The sequence below is a fragment of the Budorcas taxicolor genome, chromosome 7 (genome assembly GCF_023091745.1).
Source record: "Budorcas taxicolor isolate Tak-1 chromosome 7, Takin1.1, whole genome shotgun sequence".
NCBI classification, from domain to species: Eukaryota; Metazoa; Chordata; class Mammalia; order Artiodactyla; family Bovidae; genus Budorcas; species Budorcas taxicolor.
The window spans coordinates 34,806,054-34,828,791 of NC_068916.1; the positions used below are offsets into that span (position 1 = coordinate 34,806,054).

General features: G+C 37.2%; 1 protein-coding gene across 1 annotated transcript in view; it reads left to right on the plus strand.

The window, feature by feature from the left end:
- DTWD2 (DTW domain containing 2) overlaps positions 1-22,738 on the plus strand; it is a 73,128-nt gene that overhangs the window by 22,868 nt on the left and 27,522 nt on the right. The window contains exons 2-4 of the mRNA XM_052644154.1: positions 10,564-10,654; positions 15,681-15,775; positions 20,216-20,408. Of these exons, the coding sequence (XP_052500114.1) occupies positions 10,564-10,654; positions 15,681-15,775; positions 20,216-20,408 (379 nt within the window). The remainder of the gene's footprint in view (positions 1-10,563; positions 10,655-15,680; positions 15,776-20,215; positions 20,409-22,738) is intronic.

The window sequence follows — 22,738 nt, forward strand, 5'->3', positions numbered from 1 at the left end:
CCGGCTTTTTCACTCTTCTCCTTCACTCTCATCAAGAGGTTCTTTAGTTCCTCTCTCTTTCTGCCATTAGAATGGTATCAGTATATTTGAGGTTGTTGATGTTTCTCCTGTCTATCTCGATTTCAGCTTGTAGCTCACCCAGCCTGGCATTTCTCATGATGTGCTGAGTGTATAGGTTAAATAAACAGGATGGCAACAGACAGCCCTGTTGTACACCTTTCTCAATCCAGTTGTTCCATACAGTGTTTCAACTGTTGCTTCTTGACCCACATACAGGTTTCTCAGGAGACAGGTAATATGGTCTATCTCTTTAAGAGCTTTCCACAATTTGTTATGATCCACACAGTCAAAGACTTTAGTATAGTTGATGAAACAGAAGTAGATGTTTTTCTGGAATTTCCTTGCTTTCTCTGTGATCCAGTGAATGTTGACAATTGACCTCTCATTTCTCTGCGTTTTCTAAATCCAGCTTGGATGTCTGGAAGTTCTTGGTTTGCATAATGCTGAAGCCTAGCGTGCAAGATTTTAAGCATGACTTTACTAGCATGGGAGATGAGTGTAGTTGTCTCATGTTCTGAACATTCTTTAGTGCTGCTCTTCTTGGGAATTGGGATGAGGATTGACCTTTTCCAGTCCGGTGGCCACTGCTGGGTCTTCCAGATTTGCTGACATTTTGAGTGCAACACTTTGATAGCATCATCTTTTAGAGTTTTGAATAGCTCTACTGGAATTCCATCACATCTACTAGCTTTATTGACAGCAGTGCTTCCTAAGGCTCGATTGACTTCACACTCCAGAATGTCTGGGTCTGGGTGGCTGACCATACCATTATTCTTATCCAGTTCATCAAGGTCTTTTTTTTTTGTACAGTTCTTCCATGGATTCTTTCCATCTCTTCTTGATCTCTTGTCCTTCTACTAGGTCTCTGCTGTTTCTGTTCTTTATTGTGCCCATCTCTGGGTGAAATGTTCCCTTGATATTTCATATTTTCCTAAAGCAGGCTCTAATATTTCCCCTTCTGTTGTTTTCCTCTGTTTTTATGCATTGTTCATTGAAGAAGACCTTCTTGTCTCTCCTTGCTCTTCTTTGGAACTCGGCATTTAGTTGGGTGTACCTTTCCCTTTCTCCCTTGCTTTTCACTTCTCTTCGTTCTTCAGCTACTTGTAAAGACTCCTCAGATAACCACTTTGCCTTCTTGGTTTTCTTTTTCTTTGGGATGGTTTTGTTTGCTGCCTCTTGTACAATATTATGGACCTCTGTCCATAGTTCTTCAGGCACACTATTCACTGTATCTAATCTCTTGAATCTATTTGTCACCTCCACTGCATATTCATAAGGGACTTGATTTAAGTTGTACCTGGCTGGCCTAGTGGTTTTCCCCAATTTCTTTAGTTTTAAGTCTGAATTTTGCTATGAGAAGCTGATGATCTGAGCCACAGTCAGCTCCAAGTCTTGTTTTTGCTGACTGTATACAGCTTCTCCATCTTTGGCTACGAAGAATGGAATCAATTTGATTTCAGTATTGACCATTTGGTGATGTCCATGTGTAAAGTTGTTTCTTGTGTTGTTGAAAAAAGGGTGTTTTCTATGACTAGTCCATTCTCTTAGCAGAATTCAGTTAGCCTTTAGCCTTTGCCCTGCTTTATTTTATACTCCAAGACTGAACTTGCCTGTTACTCCAGGTATCTCTTGACTTCCCACTTTTGCACTACAATCCCCAGTGATGAGTAAAACATCTTTTTTTGGTATTAGTTCTAGGAGATCTTATAGGTCTTCATAGAATTGATCAACTTCAGCATCTTTGGAATCAGTGGTAGGGGCATAGACTTGAATTACTGTAATGTTGAATTGCTTGCCTTGGAAGTGAACCGAGATCATTCTGTCATTTTTGAGATTGTATCCAAGTACTGCATTTCAGACTCTTTTGTTGATTATGAGGGCCACTCCATTTCTTGTATGGGATTCTGGCCCACAGTGGTAGATATAATGGTCATCTAAATTAAATTCTCCCATTCCCAACCGTTTTAGTTCACTTATTCCTAAGATGTCGATGTTTGTTCTTACCATCTTCTGCTTGACCAAGTCCAATTTACCTTGATTCTTGACCTAACATTCCAGGTCCCTATGCAATACTGTTCTTTGCAGCATCAGATTTTGCTTTCATCACCAGACACATGCACGGCTGAGCTCCACTTCCTCTTTGGCCCAGCCACTTCATTTTTCCTGGGGCTATTAGTTGTCCTCCGTTCTTCCCCAGTAGCATGTTGGACACCTTCCAACCTGAGGGACTCACCTTTCAGTGTCATTTTTTTTTTTTTTTTTAATACAGTTCATAAGATTCTCACAGCAAGTATACTGGGGTGGTTTGCCATTCCTTCCTCCAGTGGATCAGGTTTTGTCAGAACTCTCTGCTATAACCCGTCTGTCTTGGGTGGCCCTACATTACTGTTCAGTTGCTCTGTTGTGTCTGACTCTTTATGGCCCCATGGACTGTAGCACAGCAGGGTTCCCTGTCCTTCACCATCTCCTGGAGCTTACTAAAGCTCATGTCCATTGAGTCAGTGATGCCATCCAACCATCTTATCCTCTGTCGTCCCTCTCCTGTCTTCAGTCCTTCCCAGCATCAGGGTCTTTTCTAATGAATTGACTCTTCTCATAAGGTGGCCAAAGTATCGGAGCTTCAGTTTCAGCATCAGTCCTTGTAATGAGTATTCAGGGTTGATTTTCTTTAGGATTGACTGGTTTGATCTCCTTGCTGTCCAAGGGACTCTCAAGAGTTTTTTCCAACACCACAGTTCAAAAGCATCAATTCTTTGGTGTATGGCTCATAGCTTCATTGAATTACACAGACCCCTTTGCCATGACAAGGCAGTGATCTGTAGTATGGACGTTTAAAAAATATTAATTTTTCCAATATATGAGTATGGAGTATCTTTCCATTTATTTGTGTGTTCTTCATTTTCTTTCATTAATTAATGTCTTGTAGCTTTCAACATACAGGTCTTTCACCTCCTTGGTTAAGTTTATTCCTAGGCATTTTATTCTTTCGGAAAAGGATTTTAAAATTAGAAGAGCAGTTATTCTGCACTTACCAGTAGTTTGGTAAGAAATGGTTTAACATTTGTATAGCTAGTCACCAGCGTAGTACATACAGACAATTGTAGAGTAGGAAAGTGTGAGAAAAATAGCTGTTAATAATAAATAAACACACATTCTTATTGTAAAGTAATGTGCTAAATATAAAGTTAATCAACTGAAATACAAAATGTTTTAAAGAGCTATAGTTTTATTAGCTTAAGGTAATTAGAATTAGGTTAATAAAGGGGGCATGCTTTAAAATAAACAGGTAATGATACTTTATGAGCATATTAAAGCATAAGCCAGAACAATTAGGTTTAGCTTAAATCACAGTTACAGGGTTTATATGTAAAGTGCTTAACTGTTTTTGTTGTTGTTGTTGTTGCTGTTTTTTAGTAAATATTTTCTTCAGTATATATTTTTGCCTGCTGTGTGCTATTGCTTACAAGAAAGATCACAGTTCAGTTCAGTTGCTCAGTTGTATCTGACTCTTTGCGACCCCATGAATCGCAGCATGCCAGGCCTCCCTGTCCATCACCATGTGAGAGTTGGACTGTGAAGAAAGCTGAGCGCTGAAGAATTGATGCTTTTGAACTGTGGTATTGGAGAAGACTCTTGAGAGTCTCTTGGACTGCAAGGAGATCCTACCAGTCCATTCTAAAAAAGGAGAAAGATCACAAATGATAACAGAGGAAGATCTGAGGAAATTCTTGGCTCTCCAGTGTCTAGAACTTGGTGCTTTCACTGTCAACACGCAGGGGAGCTGCAATCCCACAAGTTGTGTGTTATGCCCAGAATAAAGCAACAAAAATGTCAAAGTCTTCCTTTGAGAAGTAAAGTCTTCCTCTGAGACTCTGAATTTCATTTATAATGCAAACTAATTGTCTTAGTACTAGAGAGGAAGTGAAGGAGAGATTAGTATTTGATATGTAAGAAAATGAAGGGATAGGATAAGAAATTGTGTAGGAGAAGGGCATTCCAAGGTTGAGGTAAGAGGGAATGCAAAGGTATTTGCTTATGTATCTAACAGTATATATTGAAAGCTTACTATGCTAGGTGCTGGAATATGAAAGTGAAAAAAGTAGGTCAAGTCAAGTCCTTGCCCTTAGGGAGCTTACTTTGTAGAAAAGGAAACCCACCTTAACAAAACATGATGTCAAATAGTGGTAAGATGCCTCTTTCTTGGGCTTCCCTGGTGGCTCAGACGATAAAGAATCTGCCTGCAATGTGGGAGACCTGGGTTCAATCCCTGGGTTGGGAAGATCCTGTGGAGTAGGATATGGCAACCCATTTCAGTATTCTTGCCTGGAGAATCCCCATGGACAGAGGAGCCTGGAGGGCTGTAGACCATGAGGTTCCAAAGAATCGGACACGACTGAGTGACTAAGCACATGGCCCAGCCTCTTTCTTACTAATCACACCCTAACATTCTTTTTTCACTGCATTTTTATATTTTTAAAAATAACAACTTTATTTAGATATTAGTCACAGACCATGGTGTTTATCATATTAAAGTATCTAATTTAGAGTTGTTTTTGTTTTTGTTGTTTTTGTTATATTAGCAAAGTTGTGTAGACACCACCAGTATTACAGTGATTTTAGCAGGTTTTCGTTGAATATCTCTTCAGCATCTTTCTCTTAAGCTGCCTTCTTCTTTTTGTATTACATCCTTCCCATTAGCCTCCACTAATTATCAGCTGATCATTCTGGAGAATTGCTCAGCAGTCCAGTTAAATTTGGGGAGGGGTAGTTTTTGAGGTTTTGACTGCAGATGTGCTCTTCTGAGCTGTTTCTCTGGTTCTTTCTGATGACTAGCTGGCCTATTATTTAGCTTGTTGCTCGTAACTAAGAAGAGTTTTGTTTTGAGAGCACTCTTGGGCTTGAATTTCTCATACTCCATTTCAAATAAAATCATTTACTTTAGGGAGAGCTTTAGAGCTCTTTTTTTCTTATATAGCCTGACTCTCATCCAGGGCAGTTCCTGGGCACAGGGCTGAGCAGTAGCCACTGACTTGCTGCTTCTGGTGTAGCAGCTTCTTGTACTTCTATCCTACAAGTGATTTGGGGTGAGAGCAGTTGGGGTCCCAACATTTTCAGCCTCCTGCAGAGTAGTAAAGCTTCTGTGTTGTAAATGAAGGCTGGGTGGAGGAAGGGAGCCTCTTCTCTTCTTGGCCACACTCACTAGGAATTTATTTTCTTCAATTTGGAGTTGGAGGAGATGACATATGGTAAGTCTTGACTGAAAGCTGCGAGGAAGCTCTGCTCTCTTGGCCACACTTACCTAGAGAGGACTTTCTATTAACCTGAACCAGGGCAAGGTAGTAAATAGGTTATAACTCAAATGCCACAAACTATCCTAATACCAAATTTTCCTGTAAATTTTCTTGAGTAATGTTTTTTTTTAATTCAAATATACCCTTAGGATAATTTCTAGAGTCTTTAAGTGGTTCTTTTTAAAAATAGTATTAGTCAGTTTTGCCTGCTTCCCTGGAGATTGGGTGCTTGATGCAACTTTCCCTATTATCCTGGGAGTGCAACTCTCCAAACTACTTAATTCTGAATCTTCCTAAAGACCAAGCATATCTTCCTAGTAAAGAAATTACTCTCCTAGTTTGCTGCCGCCCCCATGAACAGAGGTTTGGTCAGACATGGAATCCAGAGCTATCAATAACCAGAGCAGTTCTTTGCACTATCCTGTCATACTAAGGACTTTTATAATTATATATATATATACATGTGTGTGTATGTATGTATGTATATATGTATATTTGTATATATATGTATATATGTGTATATATGTATGTATGTACGTCATGAGTTAAAGATGTTATTGTTCAGTCGAATCAGACTCTTTGTGACCCCAGCATGCCAGAACTGGGGGTCTGCAGCATGCCAGGCTTCCCAGTCCTTCACTGTTTCCTGGGTTTGCTCAAACTCATGTCCACTGAGTGGATGATGCTATCCAGCCACCTCATCCTCTGTCGCTCTCTTCTTCTCCTGCCCTCAGTCTTTGGTAGCATGAGGGTCTTTTCTAATGGGTCGACTCTTCTCATCAGGTGGCCAAAGTATTGGAGCTTCAGCTTAAGCGTCAGTCCTTCTAGGGACTATTCAGGGTTGATTTCCTTTAGGATTGACTGGTTTGATCTCCTTGCAGCCCAAGGGACTATCAAGAGTCCTCTCCAACACCACAATTTGAAAGCATCAGTTCTTTGTTGCTCAGTCTTTGTTATGGTCCAACTCTAACATCTATACATGACTACTGAAAAAAACCATAGCTTTGACTATATGGATCTTTGTTGGCAAAGTGATGTCTCCACTTTTTAATACTGTGTCTAGATTTGTCAAACTACCACACAATTGCACTCATCTCACATGCTAGCAAAGCTATGCTCAAAATTCTTCAAGCCAGGCTTCAGTAGTATGTGAACCAAGAACTTTCAGATGTTCAAGCTGGATTTAGAAAAGGCAGAGGAACCAGCTATCAAATTGCCAACATCGGTTGGATTATCAAAAAAGCAGGAGAGTTCCAGAAAAACATCTGCTTCTGCTTTATTGGCTATGTCAAAGCCTTTGACTGTGTGGATCACAACAAACTATGGAAAATTTTTAAAAAGATGGGACTACCAGACCACTTTACCTGCCTCCTGAGAAATCTGTATGCAGGTCAAGAAGCAACAATTTAGAACTGGACATGGAATGACAGACTGATTCCAAACTGGAAAAGCAGTACATCAAGGCTATATATTGTCACCCTGCTTATTTAACTTATATGCAGAGTACATCATGTGAAATGCTGGGCTGGGTGAAGTGCAAGCTGGAATCAAGCTGTGTCCCCTTCTCCTCCTGCCTTCAGTCTTTCCCAGCATCAGTGTCTTTTCCAGTGAATCAGTTTTCCACATCAGTTGTCCAAAGTATTGGAGTTTCAACTTCAGCATCAGTCAACTCTTCCAGTGAATACTCAGGACTGATTTCCTTTAGGATTGACTGGTTGGATCTCCTTGCAGTTCAAGGGACTCTCAAGAGTCTTCTGCAACACCACTGTTCAAAAGCATCAATTCTTCAATCCTCAACTTTCTTTATTTTCCAACTCTCACATCCATACTTAACTACTGGAAAAACCATAGCTTTGACTAGACGGACCTTTGTTGGCAAGGTAATGTCTTTCCTTTTTAATATGCTGTCTAAGTTGGTCATAGCTTTTCTTCCAAGGAGTGAGCATCTTTTAATTTCATGTGTGCAGTCACCATCTGCAGTGTTTTTGGAGTTCCCCAAAATAAAGTCTGTCACTGTTTCCTTCCCACCCCCCACCCCCATCTATTTGCCATGAAGTGATGGGAGCGGATGCCATGATCTTAGTTTTTTGAATGTTCAGTTTTAAGCCAGCTTTTTCACTTTCCTCTTTCACCTTCATCAAGAGGCTCTTTAATTTCTCTTCACTTCCTGCAGTTTGGGTGGTATCATGTGCATATCTGAGGTTATTGATATTTCTCTTGGCAATCCTGATTCCAGCTTGTGATCACAAGCTGGAAAGATGTTATTAACAAGAGTTAATTTTGCCAATTTTTTGCTATTCACAGAAGTCTATGGCTTTCACTCAGCTTGTTTTTTTGATTGGATTTTTCAGTTCTTTGGCTCTACTGATATGTGGATTTTCCTACATAGGGTATATGGTAGTTTTTTTTTTTTTTTGCATCCTTTCATATTCTTAGAACCATATAGTTTATAAATATGTCAGTTGATTTGCAGTTAAGTTCTGATTTTTAAAAAATGACTTAATCTGATCTTTTTCTTATTTTTGGCTGTACTGAGTCTTTGTTGCTGTGCTTGGACTTCCTTTATTTACAGAGAGTGAAGGCTACTCTTTGTTGTGGTGCTTGGGCTTTTCATTTTGGTGGCTTCTTTTGTTCCTAGAGCACAGGCTCTAGGGTGCATGGGCTTCAGTAGTTGCAGATGGTGGACCCTAACGTGTGTGGGCTCAGTAGTTGTAGCGTGTGGGCTTTAGCTGCTCCTCAGCATGTGGAATATTCAGAGACTAGAGATTGAACCCATGTCCCCTGCACTGGCAGACAGAGTCCTATCCACTGTACCACTGCGGAAGTCCTTTCATCTGATCTTAAATTACATTTTATAAAATAATGTTATTGACATTTGGTCATGCATTGCAGTAGTATGCAGTTTCATGCAAAAAAAAATTCAGAAACTTATACTTTTATCTCTTCATATATTTTCTTAGGTCCTTTGTCTCTCTCTTCTTCTTCTGGGACCCCTGTAATGTGAATATTGGTGTGTTTAATGTTGTCCCAGAGGTCGCTTATGCTGTCTTCACTTCTTTTCCTTCTTTTTTCTATGTTTTGCGGCAGTGATTTCCACCATTCTTCCAGATCACTTATCCGTTCTTCTGCCTCAGGTATTCTGTTATGGATTCCCTCTAGTGTTTTGTTCACCTCTGTTTGTTTGTTCTTTAGTTCTTGGACTTTGGTAAACATTACTTGCATCTTCTCCATTCTTTTTCCAACATCTTGGATCATCTTCACTGTCATTATTCTGAATTCTTTTTCTGGAAGGTTGCTTGTCTCCATATAATTTAGTTGATTTTCTGGGAATTTATCTTGTTCCTTTATCTGGGTCATAATCCTATGAATTTTTATTTTGATTAACTTTCTGTGATTGTGTCTTTTGTTCTGGAGGCTCTGGGATTGTAGTTCTCACTTCTGTCTGACCCCTGTGGATGAGACTAAGAGGCTTATGTAAACATCCTGATGGGATAGACTCCAGAAACTTAAACTTTTAAAACTTGAATATATCTCATCCACTGTCTCCTTTCATTGAATGGGCAGTCCTTTCTAATTGTGTCACTGAAAGTGAAAATGAAGTTGCTCAGTTGTGTCCAACTCTGTGTGACCCTATGGACTGTAGCCTGTCAGGCTCCTTCATCCATGGGATTTTCCAGGCAAGAATACTGGAGTGGGTTTCCATTTTTTTTTCCAAGGGATCTTCCTGACCCAGTGATCGAACTCTGGTCTCCCACATTGCAGGCAGACTCTTTACCGTCTGAGCCACCACGGAATCCCTTGTTTGTCACTATATAGTTCCATAAGTCACTCCTCCTGTGTTTGCTCATATTTACTCTTCTTGTGACCACTGAGGGACTCTCTATTCCTATAAATTTGCTCATATTCCTAAGAGGGAATGCTTGGTAGGACTGAGTAGTCACACTGAGTCATTTCAGATGTCATTGGAAAACAAGTGTATTGATTTCCTTGGGTTAATCATTCACTCTTGGTTCAGTAGTGAAGAGGGGAAGTGGGGTCACATTGTACAATACGTTTATATCTCTGCCTCAAATATTATTTAGATAATTTCTTCAGCAGGAGCAAAGGTTTAACAGTTTCTTGCAAAGTGAGGTGGTAGATACAATCGAACCGATTTACTCACACTGTGTGTTTTATTAATATACGTATTTTTTACCTCAGGCTATAACTCAACATAAGTAAAACTGAGGAAACAGTAGGTAGCAATCAATTTTCTAGTAGTAAGTGTGCTGTTGGGAATTCTCTTTAAAACAGAACATTCACTTGTATACTGTTATAATGCTATGTGACATCTGCCTGTAATAGTGACTTATTGTGAACATTTGCTTCCCTCACATTGTATCTGGCTGCTTGGTTAATTTCATGGTATAAACACACGTATTTAATGCAGGATGCAATGAGAAACTACCCATGCGTGTTCCTTCAGTGCCTGTGGAAGGGCACACAGGAAACTGGTCACTGGTTGCCATTAGGGAAGAGAAGGCACTAGACTGGAGAACTGAGGCGGGAAGTGCACCCTTTGATTCCACCCGAATTTTGTGATAAGTGCTACTGAAACAAGGCGCTAAAAGTAAGGAAAATGAAAGTGACAGAGTAAACAATAACAAAAGGGAAAGTAAATGGGTATGATACATGCTCTGAGGGTGTAATTCTAGCCAAATATTCTTTGGTGGCCCCTGTTTGGGTTTCTTCTCACAATTGGTAAGTTCTCCATGTTGACTGATGGCTAAGTTCGATTAGCACTGTCTTCTAGGTGGTGATTATATTCCAGTATTTTATTACCACTTTGTTCCTTCCAACTTCACATGATTCAGATTAGTTGCCAGGTTTCTGTTTGACATGAGATCTGTTCTTGATTTGGAATGCAAGTTAGTAGAAGTATTGCTTCATGAATAAAAAGACCATAGTGGTGACTTATGACTCTTCTTCCACTGAAGATAATTAAGGCAAGATTTTTTGAGATACTTTGATCTACTATGGATGGTAAAAAATTTACCTGAGTCTTATTTTTCAAATTCTTATATTGAAAATATGTTTGATTAATAACACTTTAAAAGAATTCAGCTTTAGCAAATCTATATAATTAAGTGTGATTATGTTCAAATTTTACATTATTGTTATATAATTTTATTTTAAACATACTACAGTTTTTCTTTTTTATTTTGTCCTTTAGCCGGCCTCGGAAAGTGTGTTTGTGCCCATTTCTACCAGCGAATCCTCTACACATCTCTACCTACTTGTATATAATTCAGCATCCAGCAGAGGTGAGTAAGGTGTTGTGAAGCACACAATGTCAGTTAGGATATTAGTACACAAGAGGATGCATGCAGGTGAACATACTCATCCCTTTCAGCTTTTCAGCATTTTAAAAAATAAACTGATATGCTTTATAGACAGATAAAATATATTTCATAAAATGGTACTATTTCATAAAAACTGTGTTACTGAATGGTAGAGAGAAATTTAGAATTCCAGTGAATTTATATGGAGAAAAAAATGAAATTTTGTGAGTTGAGTCAAGAAATTATTGCTTTTTAAATTTTAATCTTAGCTTTTGTTCTTTGATGTCTTTCCTTGTTAAGGTAGAAGTTATTCTCAGCACTTTAGTGTTATAAAATGAATGTGTAAGTTTTTTACTTCTTTAAGTGAATAGAACAAATGTGTATATTTTACATGTATTTATGAAAATAAAAATATATAAAATATGTATATATGTTGTGTATAAAAACTTTTTAGTTAATGGTTTCATATATTGGGGAGGATTATGCATGTGTGTATGTGTGTTAGTAACTCAAATGCAGTAATGAAGAGAGGAGGGAAGGATATCATAGATAATCAGAAATTGACATCAGTACCAAACTCTTTGATGTGTGATACAGGTACAAAAATGAGTTTAGTGTAAACTGAAGTTAAAACTCTTCCAGGCTTTGAAGGAAGAATAATTTTTTTCTTATATTTCTGAAGTATTAATATACAGACTTTAACAAAGACATTAAAGGATATTAATCTGTCACTTTCCTTTTCCAAATGATAAAATAATTACTTTTATTGTGAATTGTTAGATGTTTCATTTGCTGGGCAACCCGTTTTTTTTTTTTCCCCAGTGTTAACAGAATGCTTTTGTTAGGATTGTGACACTTTTATCACTAGCATTATATTACTGCATTTAAACTTATAACCTGGTGTAGCTTAAATTTACATAAAATGATAGCTTATTGGCCATAACAGTTTTGACTAAAGCTTGACTTTTGCTGACAAGGGTTGTTTTCATTTCATATTACACATAGTATGGGGCATTTTCATTGTTATTTGATTCCAGACGTAAGATGGATTTTATTTTTATTTTTTATTTTTTTTATTGAAACATGTATACTATCATGTAAGAAACGAATCGCCAGTCTATGTCCGATGCAGGATACAGGATGCTTGGGGCTGGTGCACAGGGTTGACCCAGAGAGATGTTATGGGGAGGGATGTGGGAGGGGGCTTCATGTTTGGGAGCTCGTGTACACCCTCAGTGGATTCATGTCACTGTATGGCAAAACCAATACAGTATTGTAAAGTAAAATAAAGTAAAAATAAAAATTAAAAAAGAAAAAAGAAAACTAAAAAAGAAATAAGATGGATTTTAAACTGGAGGTTTTTCATTGATTTGTGGCAGTTTTAATGTTTTCATATCTTATTCCTTGTTTTCTTCATTCCTACCTTTCCCCCCTTCCTTTTCTTCTTCCCTCTCTCTATTCTTCACTTCCTTCTTTCATGGTTAATCCACCCTTTAGATGATCCATTCATAATTGTATGTGCTGCAAATATATTTCATGTATGTACAAGTCCATCAGTATTGCTTTTCTTTATCACCCAAGGAACTTTACAGTCTTAATCTTTCTCAGTCATACTGGGCTGCCTTGTTCTTAATCTCAGCATACAGTTTTCAGTCACAGAACAGGTCAGTTTGATGACTTCCCCTAAAAACTGATTGAAAACCAGTTGTATAGGCTCTAGGAAGGGGCTTTGAGGAAAGAAGACTTGATGGAATGGATGAAATGGTGTTTATTATGGTGGAGCATTTCAAAGAGTATGGAGATGCAGATAGAAAATTACTTAAGGATAGAAAGAAAAGAGTTACCTCAAAAAAAAAAAACTTTACAGAAAAGAAATGTTATGTTAAATAGCTTGGCTTTTTGTGAACTATATATATGTATATATATATACACACACACACATATAGCCATTAATGATGTAAACACTGTTTATTGATTTCACTAAAAGTGCTAGAAGATGTAAGGGTAAGGAGTGATGTAAGAAAGCTAAATCTTCATTTATTATGAGAGGCTATAGTTATAGAGTGAGTAAGGCTCAGGAGTTTAAATTCTTCACAGCTCTGTAAACTCTGAAACTCTGGGAAAGATAACCTCTCTGTGCCTCAGTTTTGTCATTAATGAAATATGTAATAAAAATATACTGTGTTACTGGTTTATGGTGAATGGTTGGTGTTTAGTCACTCAGTCGTATCTGACTCTTTGCGACCACATGGACTGCAGCCCGCCAGGCTCCACTGTCCATAGGGATTCTGCAGGCAAGAATACTGGAGTGGGAAGCCTTTCCCTTCTCCAGGGGGTCTTCCCAACCCAGGGATCAGACCGAGGTCTCCTGCATTGCAGGCAGATTCTTTACCAACTGAGGGTCTGAGGGAAGTATGAGGATAGAGGGAAGGTATGAGGGAAGAGTCTTACGGTGAGTAGTAAATGAATAATACATAAAATGCACTTAGAATTACATACATTAAGGTTACCTAATATGATGGTAATAATTGACAGTTTGTATGTATTATCTAAAATTGATAAGAAATAGCAAGGCACGTATAGAAATATGGACATAACTACTGGGAGAAATAGCTGGAGAAGTTAAAGCAATTGCCTCTGGGAAGTAGTATTGGGGATTGTATCTGGGAACAGTTTAAATCTTTTGGCACTGTTTGACTCTTATACATGTGTTACTTTGACGGACGTTTGGAAGGTGGTTTACTTATGTGTCAGAGTCTCAGAAGTGCGGGAAGGAGGGAAGGAGACAGTGTGAGACACTGGAAACGGTCCTGGAGCCCCCTTGCCTGCCTCCTGCAGGGGAGCTGCCCCAGAGTGCTCTTGCCAGGCTGCTTCAAGCGCCAGACTGCTGCATGTTCTTTTAGTTAAAATCCCAGCAAATTCTGACTCTCCTGTTTCTGTTTGAATTTTTTATTAGGTAGATCAGTGTAGCTACTCTCAGCATGTTTAAATTTACCTTTTTCATATTATTTTAATTAATACTTCCTAGATTTAGAGGTTAAAGAAGTGAACACAGAATGTTCCTGAGAGAGTAGCTAACTGTGTGTATGTGTTTGTTGAATACCATTACTACAATACTTTTTGTTTCTGTGCAAAAATTAATGTAATTATACATTTATTTTTAATTACTTTAATACATTCATGTATAATTTTATTGTTTTATGTATTAATTTGCTAAATAACTGATATTCCTAAAGGAAGGTAAGTAATATTTGATAATCCTTTAGGACATTGTCACTTTTTTACAGACACGAAAGTAGTCAAATTATTTACTGTGAGGATGTATATACACACAAGATTAAGTAAACTGGTAAAGATAACGTTGGAGTCTATGTGCGTGCGTGCTCAGTTGCTTTAGTTGTGTCTGACTCTTTTGCGATCCCTTGGACTGTATGTAGCCTGCCAGTCCATGGGATTCTCTAGGGCTCTGTCACTTATTTCATTAAGCATGACATTCCAGTTGGGCCAGTGGAAGAAAGCCAGGCAGTGACTGAGCACTATAGGCCAGAATAACCCAGGTAAGTATGAGGCTAAGACAGAATAGCTAATCACCTGCAATAGTTGGACTGTGAAGAAAGCTGAGCACCGAAGAATTGATGCTTTTGAACTGTGGTGGAGAAGACTCTTGAGAGTCCCTTGGACTGCAAGGAGATCCAGCCAGTCCATTCTGAAGATCAGCCCTGGGTGTTCTTTGGAAGGAATGATGCTAAAGCTGAAACTCCAGTACTTTGGCCACCTCTTGCAAAGAGTTGACTCATTGGAAAAGACTCTGATGCTGGGAGGGATTGGGGGCAGGAGGAGAAGGGGATGACAGAGGATGAGATGGCTGGATGGCATCACTGACTCAATGGACGTGAGTTTGAATGAACTCAGAGAGATGGTGATGAACAGGGAGGCCTGGTGTGCTGCGATTCATGGGGTCGCAAAGAGTCGGACACGACTGAGCAACTGAACTGGCTGAACTGACTCTACTAGGCTTAAAGATGGAATTCTTGTGACAACCAGAAAGGAGATTTTTTTGTGTTGGAAGTTAGGACATTGAGAGGAAAAAACCACTGATTTATGGTGAACATTAACTATGATGATAGTTAATGCAGTTTACAGAAATTGTCACCAACTTTTTCTACATGAAAACTATATTTTATTTCTCTTTCCAAACTTTATTCTTCAGATGGAAGGTCATAAATGCAGCTCACACTCAAGTAGGAAAGAGAGAGTAAACATTACCCCCACTGGAGTGGGGAGAGTTTATGTTTATTACTCGGAATTCTTCTATGAGGAAGACTTGTCTCTTCTCTCCTATTTATTTAATATTTATTTATATCTGTCTGGACTCTATTTTATACTTTGGGTTATAATCCAAATACTATGTTTATTATTTTATTGCTCAAGTTGTTCCATTGGGTGCTTTTAAGATTGGCTTCTGTGTTTCTTTATTGTTCCAAAACAATATGCCCAATTCTTTTGTTTTTTGAACACATGTTTGCTTTTGAGGCATCAATATTTAGATAATTAGCTTCAAGTTGACAAAATGTAGTAGTCAAAAAAAAGTTTTTTTTTTTAAATTGAATCAAAAAGTTTGATTCAGTTTAAACACATTTACGTTTTATAATCTTATTGTTTAGATTAATGTTATCTTTTTTGATCAGTAAACATGTAAACACACCCAAATAGAATAAAAATGTACATTTAGAGTACTGATAAGTTGGAGAAACTGTAGCTCTGTTTTATTAAATTGTGGTCTGTAGTAAACAACTTGTAAAAGTTGTATATAATGTTGTGAATCAAATGTTCATCAGAAAATTTTTAGTGGGGAATTCCCTGGCAGTCCAGTGATTAGGACTCGGCACTTTCACTGCTGAGGGCCTGGGTGGGGAACTAAGATCCGGCATGGGCAATGTGGCCAAAAGAAAAAAGTCTTGTGTTTATCTAAGTAAAATCTGGATTTTAATTAATTTTTTAATTACAGGAAAACAAGGTGTTGCGGACAGTTCCTCTTCTAGCAGCATGTCTCCCCAAAGATAAATGTAAAGTCAAGATTGGTCGTCGCTTCAGTGAGGAAAGGTAAATTAATTTTTAGGGCAATTTAATCAAATTCTTTTTTTACTTCACAAGTGATTTCCTTCACGTTATCTATCAGACCTAGAACATAATACATAGGAAGTGGTTAAAAAATAGAATTTCTGCCTTCTCCCTCAAAAGGCATGTATATTTATTGTTTGTTTCATTTTTGTTAAGATGGTTTATTTTAAGATGTTAGTACTTGTATTAGATTCAGTTCCTGTTTTTCTTTCTTTTTCCTTTAATTATATATGATATCCATTTGTGTAAAAACATATATTCCATTTCTAGTCCATTAAGACCTTCCTAAGGTACAGTGACGAGAACTGTATTTAGTATTCTAGTAATAGGCACGTCATATTTTTTAAAAAAAGATAGAATGCCTTCTCTTGTGTTGTAAAATATTTTTTTGATGAGGTCCTGTATGTGTAGGAATTTGTTAGTTGATATCTTCACAGACGATTCTACAATACTCTTGGATCCTATTTTGCTCTGTATTATAGAACCCATTATATAAATATATATTATTTAAAATTTTCTACAAGTTGTTTCTTACCTTTGAAGCATATTTGTTGCTTTTCTGCCTATTCACAGTCTTCACAATTACTTTGATCCTATCTATACTAAATATCTGAGGTTATTGATATTTCTCCCGGCAATCTTGATTCCAGCTTGTATTTCTTCCAGCCCAGCGTTTCTCATGATGTACTCTGCATAGAAGTTAAATAAGCAGGGTGACAATATATAGCCTTGACGTACTCCTTTTCCTATTTGGAACCAGTCTGTTCCATGTCCAGTTCTAACTGTTGCTTCCTGACCTGCATATAGGTTTCTCAAGAGGCAGGTCAGGTGGTCTGGTATTCCCATCTCTTTCAGAATTTTCCACAGTATTTTGTGGTCCACACAGTCAAAGGCTTTGGCATAGTCAATAAAGCAGAAATAGATGTTTTTCTGGAACTCTCTTGCTTTTTCGATGATCCAGTGGATGTTGGTAATTTGATCTCTGGTTCCTCTGCCTTTTCTAAAACCAGCTTGAACATCTGGAAGTTCACGGTTCACATATTGCTGAAGCCTGGCTTGGAGAATTTTGAGCATTACTTTACTAGCATGTGAGATGAGTGCAATTGTGCGGTAGTTTGAGCATTCTTTGGCGTTGCCTTTCTTTGGGATTGGAATGAAAACTGTCCTTTTCCAGTCCTGTGGCCACTGCTGAGTTTTCCAAATTTGCTGGCATATTGAGTGCAGCACTTTCACAGCATCATCTTTCAGGATTTGAAATAGCTCAAGTGGAATTCCATCACCTCCACTAGCTTTGTTCATAGTGATGCTTTCTGAGGCCCACTTGACTTCACATTCCAAGATGTCTGGCTCTAGGTGAGTGATCACATCATCGTGATTATCTGGGTCGTGAAGATCTTTTTTGTACAGTTCTTCCGTGTATTCTTGCCACCTCTTCTTAATATCTTCTGCTGCTGTAAGGTCCATACCATTTCTCTCCTTTATTGAGCCCATTTTTGCATGAAATGTTCCCTTGCTATCTCTAATCCATAACCTCAGATATGCAGAAGACACCACCCTTATGGCAGAAAGTGAAGAGGAACTAAAAAGCCTCTTGATGAAAGTGAAAGAGGAGAGTGAAAAAGTTGGCTTAAAGCTCAACATTCAGAAAACAAAGATCATGGCATCTGGTCCCATCACTTCGTGGGAAATAGATGGGGAAACAGTGGAAAGAGTCAAACTTTATTTTTTTGGGCTCCAAAATCACTGCAGATGGTGATTGCAGCCATGAAATAAAAAAAATGTCTACTCCTTGAAAGGAAAATTATGACCAACCTAGATAGCATATTAAATAGCAGAGATATTACTTTGCCAACAAAGGTCTGTCTAGTCAAGGCTATAGTTTTTCCAGTGGTCATGTATGGATGTGAGAGTTGGACTGTGAAGAAGGCTGAGCGCTGAAGAATTGATGGTTTTGAACTGTGGTGTTGGAGAAGACTCCTGCGAGTCTCTTGGACTGCAAGGAGATCCAACCAGTCCATCCTAAAGGAGACTAATCCTGGGTGTTCATTGGAAGAACTGATTGATGCTAAAGCTGAAACTCCAGTACTTTGACCACCTCATGTGAAGAGTTGACTCATTGGAAAAGACCCTGATGCTGGGAGGGATTGAGGGCAGGAGGAGAAGGGGACGACAGAGGATGAGATGGCTGGATGGCATCACTGACTTAATGCACATGAGTTTGGGTGAACTACGGAAGTTGGTGATGAACAGGTAGGCCCGGCGTGCTTTGATTCATGGGGTCGCAAAGAGTCGGACACGACTGAACGACTGAACTGAACTGATACGAAATATATTTTTAGATGAAAAATTTAATTTTTCTTGAAAATATGGAGATTTCTTTTTCAGTTCACTAATGAAAATGCTAAGTAAGATTAGTGCCAGCACCAAGCCTAAGGAATTTACCAAACGTTTTTCTTCCTTTATTATTTTATCTTTGTATTATGAAAGTAACATCATACTAGAAGTTTATAAAATAACTTTTTTCCTTTTTCTGAAATTATTGTTAGGCATTCTTTATATATGTGTATATTTACAGTTTGTGTTGCTTTGCCCTGCAGAAGTGAGCTTTTGTCTGGGCTTGGTGCTGCTGTTTGAATTTTGCCATTTTGTTGGGAATGGAAGCACTATCCAGAGCTCTTCCTGGGGGGAGCAACCAAATAATTTACACTGTGACACTTCTTTCACACACAGAGGCTCTTTATAATGATAGTTTCTTTATAATTCTTGGATAGATGTGGATATATAATTTGCCAACGTGGACCTTGTTTTTTTATTGCAAAAATGGTGAGTATCTTGATGGTAGAAGTGGAAACTGTCTGGGTCGTCCCTGACATTTGGCTCTCTAACCATTCCACAAATGTGCTCGGGGATGAGAAACTTCATACTTTTCTAAATTGTGTAGCTAATTTTGAGCCTATGTTATTAAATTCAGTTTTTTTGATGGTGCCTACTATAGTGCTTATGCAGTAAATTATCATTCACTCTTGGATTTTAAACTGAAGCTGATTAAGAATATTGTTTTACTATTAGTCTAGTAATTAAATGATTGATTTTGGTTTCTGTTATAGAGTTTATGATATTACTGTGGGGGGATAAGAGGCCTATTACTTTTGGTATCCTTTGTAAATAGAATTTAAAAGAGTTGGGCTTTGTATATTAGCCCTGTATACTATGATTTTCTGTTTATTTGTTAGTCATAGAAATTGTTTTGTAGATTCCTTAGAATTTTATTTTTATTTTTACTTTATTTTACTTTACAATACTGTATTGGTTTTGCCATACATTGACATGAATCAGCCACGGGTGTACGTGAGTTCCCAATCCTGAACCCCCCTCCCACATCCCTCCCCATATCATCTCTCTGGATCATTCCCGTGCACCATCCCCAAGCATCCTGTATCCTGTATTGAACATAGACTGGCGATTCGTTTCTTACATGATAGTATACATGTTTCAATGCCATTCTCCCAAATCATCCCACCCTCTCCCTCTCCCTCTGAGTCCAAAAGTCCATTCTATACATCTGTGTCTTTTGCTGTCTCGCATACAAGATTATTGTACCATCTTTCTAAATTCCATATATATGTGTTAGTATACTGTATTGGTGTTTTTCTTTCTGGCTTACTTCACTCTGTATAATCGGCTCCAGTTTCATCCACCTCATTAGAACTGACTCAAATGCATTCTTTTTCATGGCTGAGTAATACTCCATTGTGTGTATGTACCACAGCTTATCCATTCGTCTGCTGATGGACATCTAGGTTGTTTCCATGTCCTGGCTATTATGAACAGTGCTGCGATGAACATTGGGGTACACGTGTCTCTTTAAATTCTGGTTTCCTTGGTGTGTATGCCCAGCAGTGGGATTGCTGGGTCATAAGGCAGTTCTATTTCCAGTTTTTTAAGGAATCTCCACACTGTTCTCCATAGTGGCTGTACTAGTTTACATTCCCACCAACAGTGTAAGAGGGTTCCCTTTTCTCCACACCCTCTCCAGCATTTATTGCTTGTAGACTTTAGGATAGCAGCCATTCTGACTGGCGTGAAATGGTACCTCATTGTGGTATTGATTTGCATTTCTCTGATAATGAGTGATGTTGAACATCTTTTCATGTGTTTGTTAGCCATCTGTATGTCTACTTTGGAGAAATGTCTATTTAGTTCTTTGGCCCATTTTTTGATTGGGTCGTTTATTTTTCTGTAATTGAGCTGCAGAAGTTGCTTGTATATTTTTGAGATTAGTTGTTTGTCAGTTGCTTCATTTGCTATTATTTTCTCCCATTCAGAAGGCTGTCTTTTCACCTTGCTTATAGTTTCCTTTGTTGTGCAGAAGCTTTTAATTTTAATTAGATCCCATTTGTTTTTTTTTGCTTTTATTTCCAGAGATCCTGAACTTTCAACTATTTGTCGGAAGTCTGATACATTAATATTATATCCAGGGGCTGAAGCTGCTAATTTGGAAGAATTTATATTAGATTCTCCTGTTTATCCTTCCACAATAATCATCATCGATGGCACGTGGAGCCAGGCTAAGGACATTTTCTACAAGAATTCCTTGTTCCGACTGCCTAAACAGGTACACTAGTATTTTGATCTAGAGAAAATACAAATGTATAGTTCTATGTGTAGTATGTATTTTCTGAGAGGACACATGTATGCTGTTATATGTGAATTTGATGGTATTTATATATAAGCATGTCTGTACATAGGTATGAATATGCTCTTGTGTATGTTTTATATATATGTAGAAAATTTCAGATTTGTCCTTATTTCTTAATTCCTACCATCAAGTTTCACCATCGTTTAGGTATTTAGATGTATTAAAAGTCTCAAACATTTAATCAGGAGAGTCTAAGGATTATTTACTTTATGTGTATTAATGTTTTTGTTAAGAAATGTTATGTTTAAATATTTTTGGGATACTAAATTGCCTTTTTTCTATTGGAAATGACTGAGTTTTTATGAAGGGCTTTTTTGGTCATTGATGATTATAATCATATAATCATTATAATCATATAAAGAAATCGGAGTTTAGTTTGTTGATGTAATTGATGATGATAAATTTCCTAACAGTTAAACTGTTCTTGTGTTACTAGAATGAACACTTGCAGTATTCTTTTGATACATTGCCAAAGTTTATATTTTTAGTTAATGGCATTAAATTATAATTTATATATTTTTTGTACTTTTATTGCAATATTTGAGAACTAATATAATGTTCACTTCACCAAATAGAAATTTTAGTATTTTTCTATGGCTTAGAATAGTTTAAATAATAGTTTGCTCCTTAAAAGCTACATGGAACTTACTGGTAAAACCACCTGATCCTGGTCACTTTAAAATAACTTGAAAATACTTCTTTCAAACTCTTTTATCAAAATTATTTAAGCTTTCTACTTCTATTTGATTTGGTTTTTATGGCTTATCTTTTTAAGGGAACTATTCCTTTCTCTTGGGTTAACAAATTGGTCGTCTGTACCTGTATATCCTTAAGGACTTACTTAAATTTCTTTTGAATGTTTACTTTTTTCTAATCTCTTTCTCTCTCACATACTCACTTTTTCCCATGAACAGACTCAAAAAGGGTTTCCCTATTTATTGAGCTTTCAGAAGTATTAACCTTTAGATTGTTTTAATGACTATTAAACTTTATTCTTTCTTCATTAATTTGAGCTTTTCCCTTGATCCCTTTATTTCATGTTTTCAGATTTTTTTCTTTTTGATTTTGTAAGATTTGTGTTTACTAGTGCTATGTTTCTTTACCAAGATTAGTTAGTTTCTTCTTTAATAATAAAGGAAGACTGTAATATTCTTCTTAGTGTAATTGTCATTGTTTTCTGTGGCTTTGGATTGATGTGTTTTTTGTTATCTGTAACATTGGTATAATTTATTTGTTTTGATTTCTTTCTATTCATGAACTACAAGGAGTTCTTAATTCTCAAGTGCTCTAACATTTTTTGTTAGTATTTTATTTCTTATTTTGTTGGATCATGATACCATTGCCAACAATATTTTGAATAATTTTATGATATTTATGAGGGCAAGTACATGGAAAATTTTTATGCATGTTCTATGAGTATAAAAAATTCATGTTCTCTGTTTACCAATGAAAGTGTTTACATCTTTTTAAAGTTTATTTGCAGTTTTGTCTTTAAGCTTTTATTTTTGGCACACTTAGGATATTTTATATTGAAATAGGTATATGAAAAACTTCTATTTGTATATTTTTAATGAAATTATTCCTATACTTTCACTAGTTTTTACATACTTTTCTACACTCTTTTTGGGTTTATACAAGCCATGCACTTAGTGAAAAATAGCTGTGAAAACCTAATTCTGAGATTTTCGATCTCAAATTCTTTATAGTTTTCATTCCTTTAAACTAAAATGTGGGCATGGTTTTTAGATGAAACTCAGCTTATATGTTGAATGCTTTGAATGGGCCAGTACTATTTCCAAGTACTTTACATATATTAATCTGTTTAATCTTTCCCCAGATTCCATGATGTAAGTATTGTTAATTATATTAGTTAACTTCACTTTAGATCATATAACTACTTCATAACAGAACTGTGATTTGAATCTACCTAGTTTAGAGCCACAGCCTATGGTCTTAAAGTACTGTACCACTTCTGAAGTGGAAAACTTTCATCTGGAATATTTATATATATATAATGGCTTCTGTTGGTTTATTTAACTTCTGAAGTAGTCCATGTGTTCACAAGAACCAGCTCATTGAAGGCATAGATACTGTTAGAATGTGGCACATTTCAGGTAAAATTTTATGTTTACATTCCCTTTTCCAGGGGATCTTCCCAACTCAGGGATCAAACCTAAGTCTCTGGCATTGCAGGCAAATTCTTTACTGTTCAGCCACCAGGGAAGTGTGTGTTTGCATTACATTTA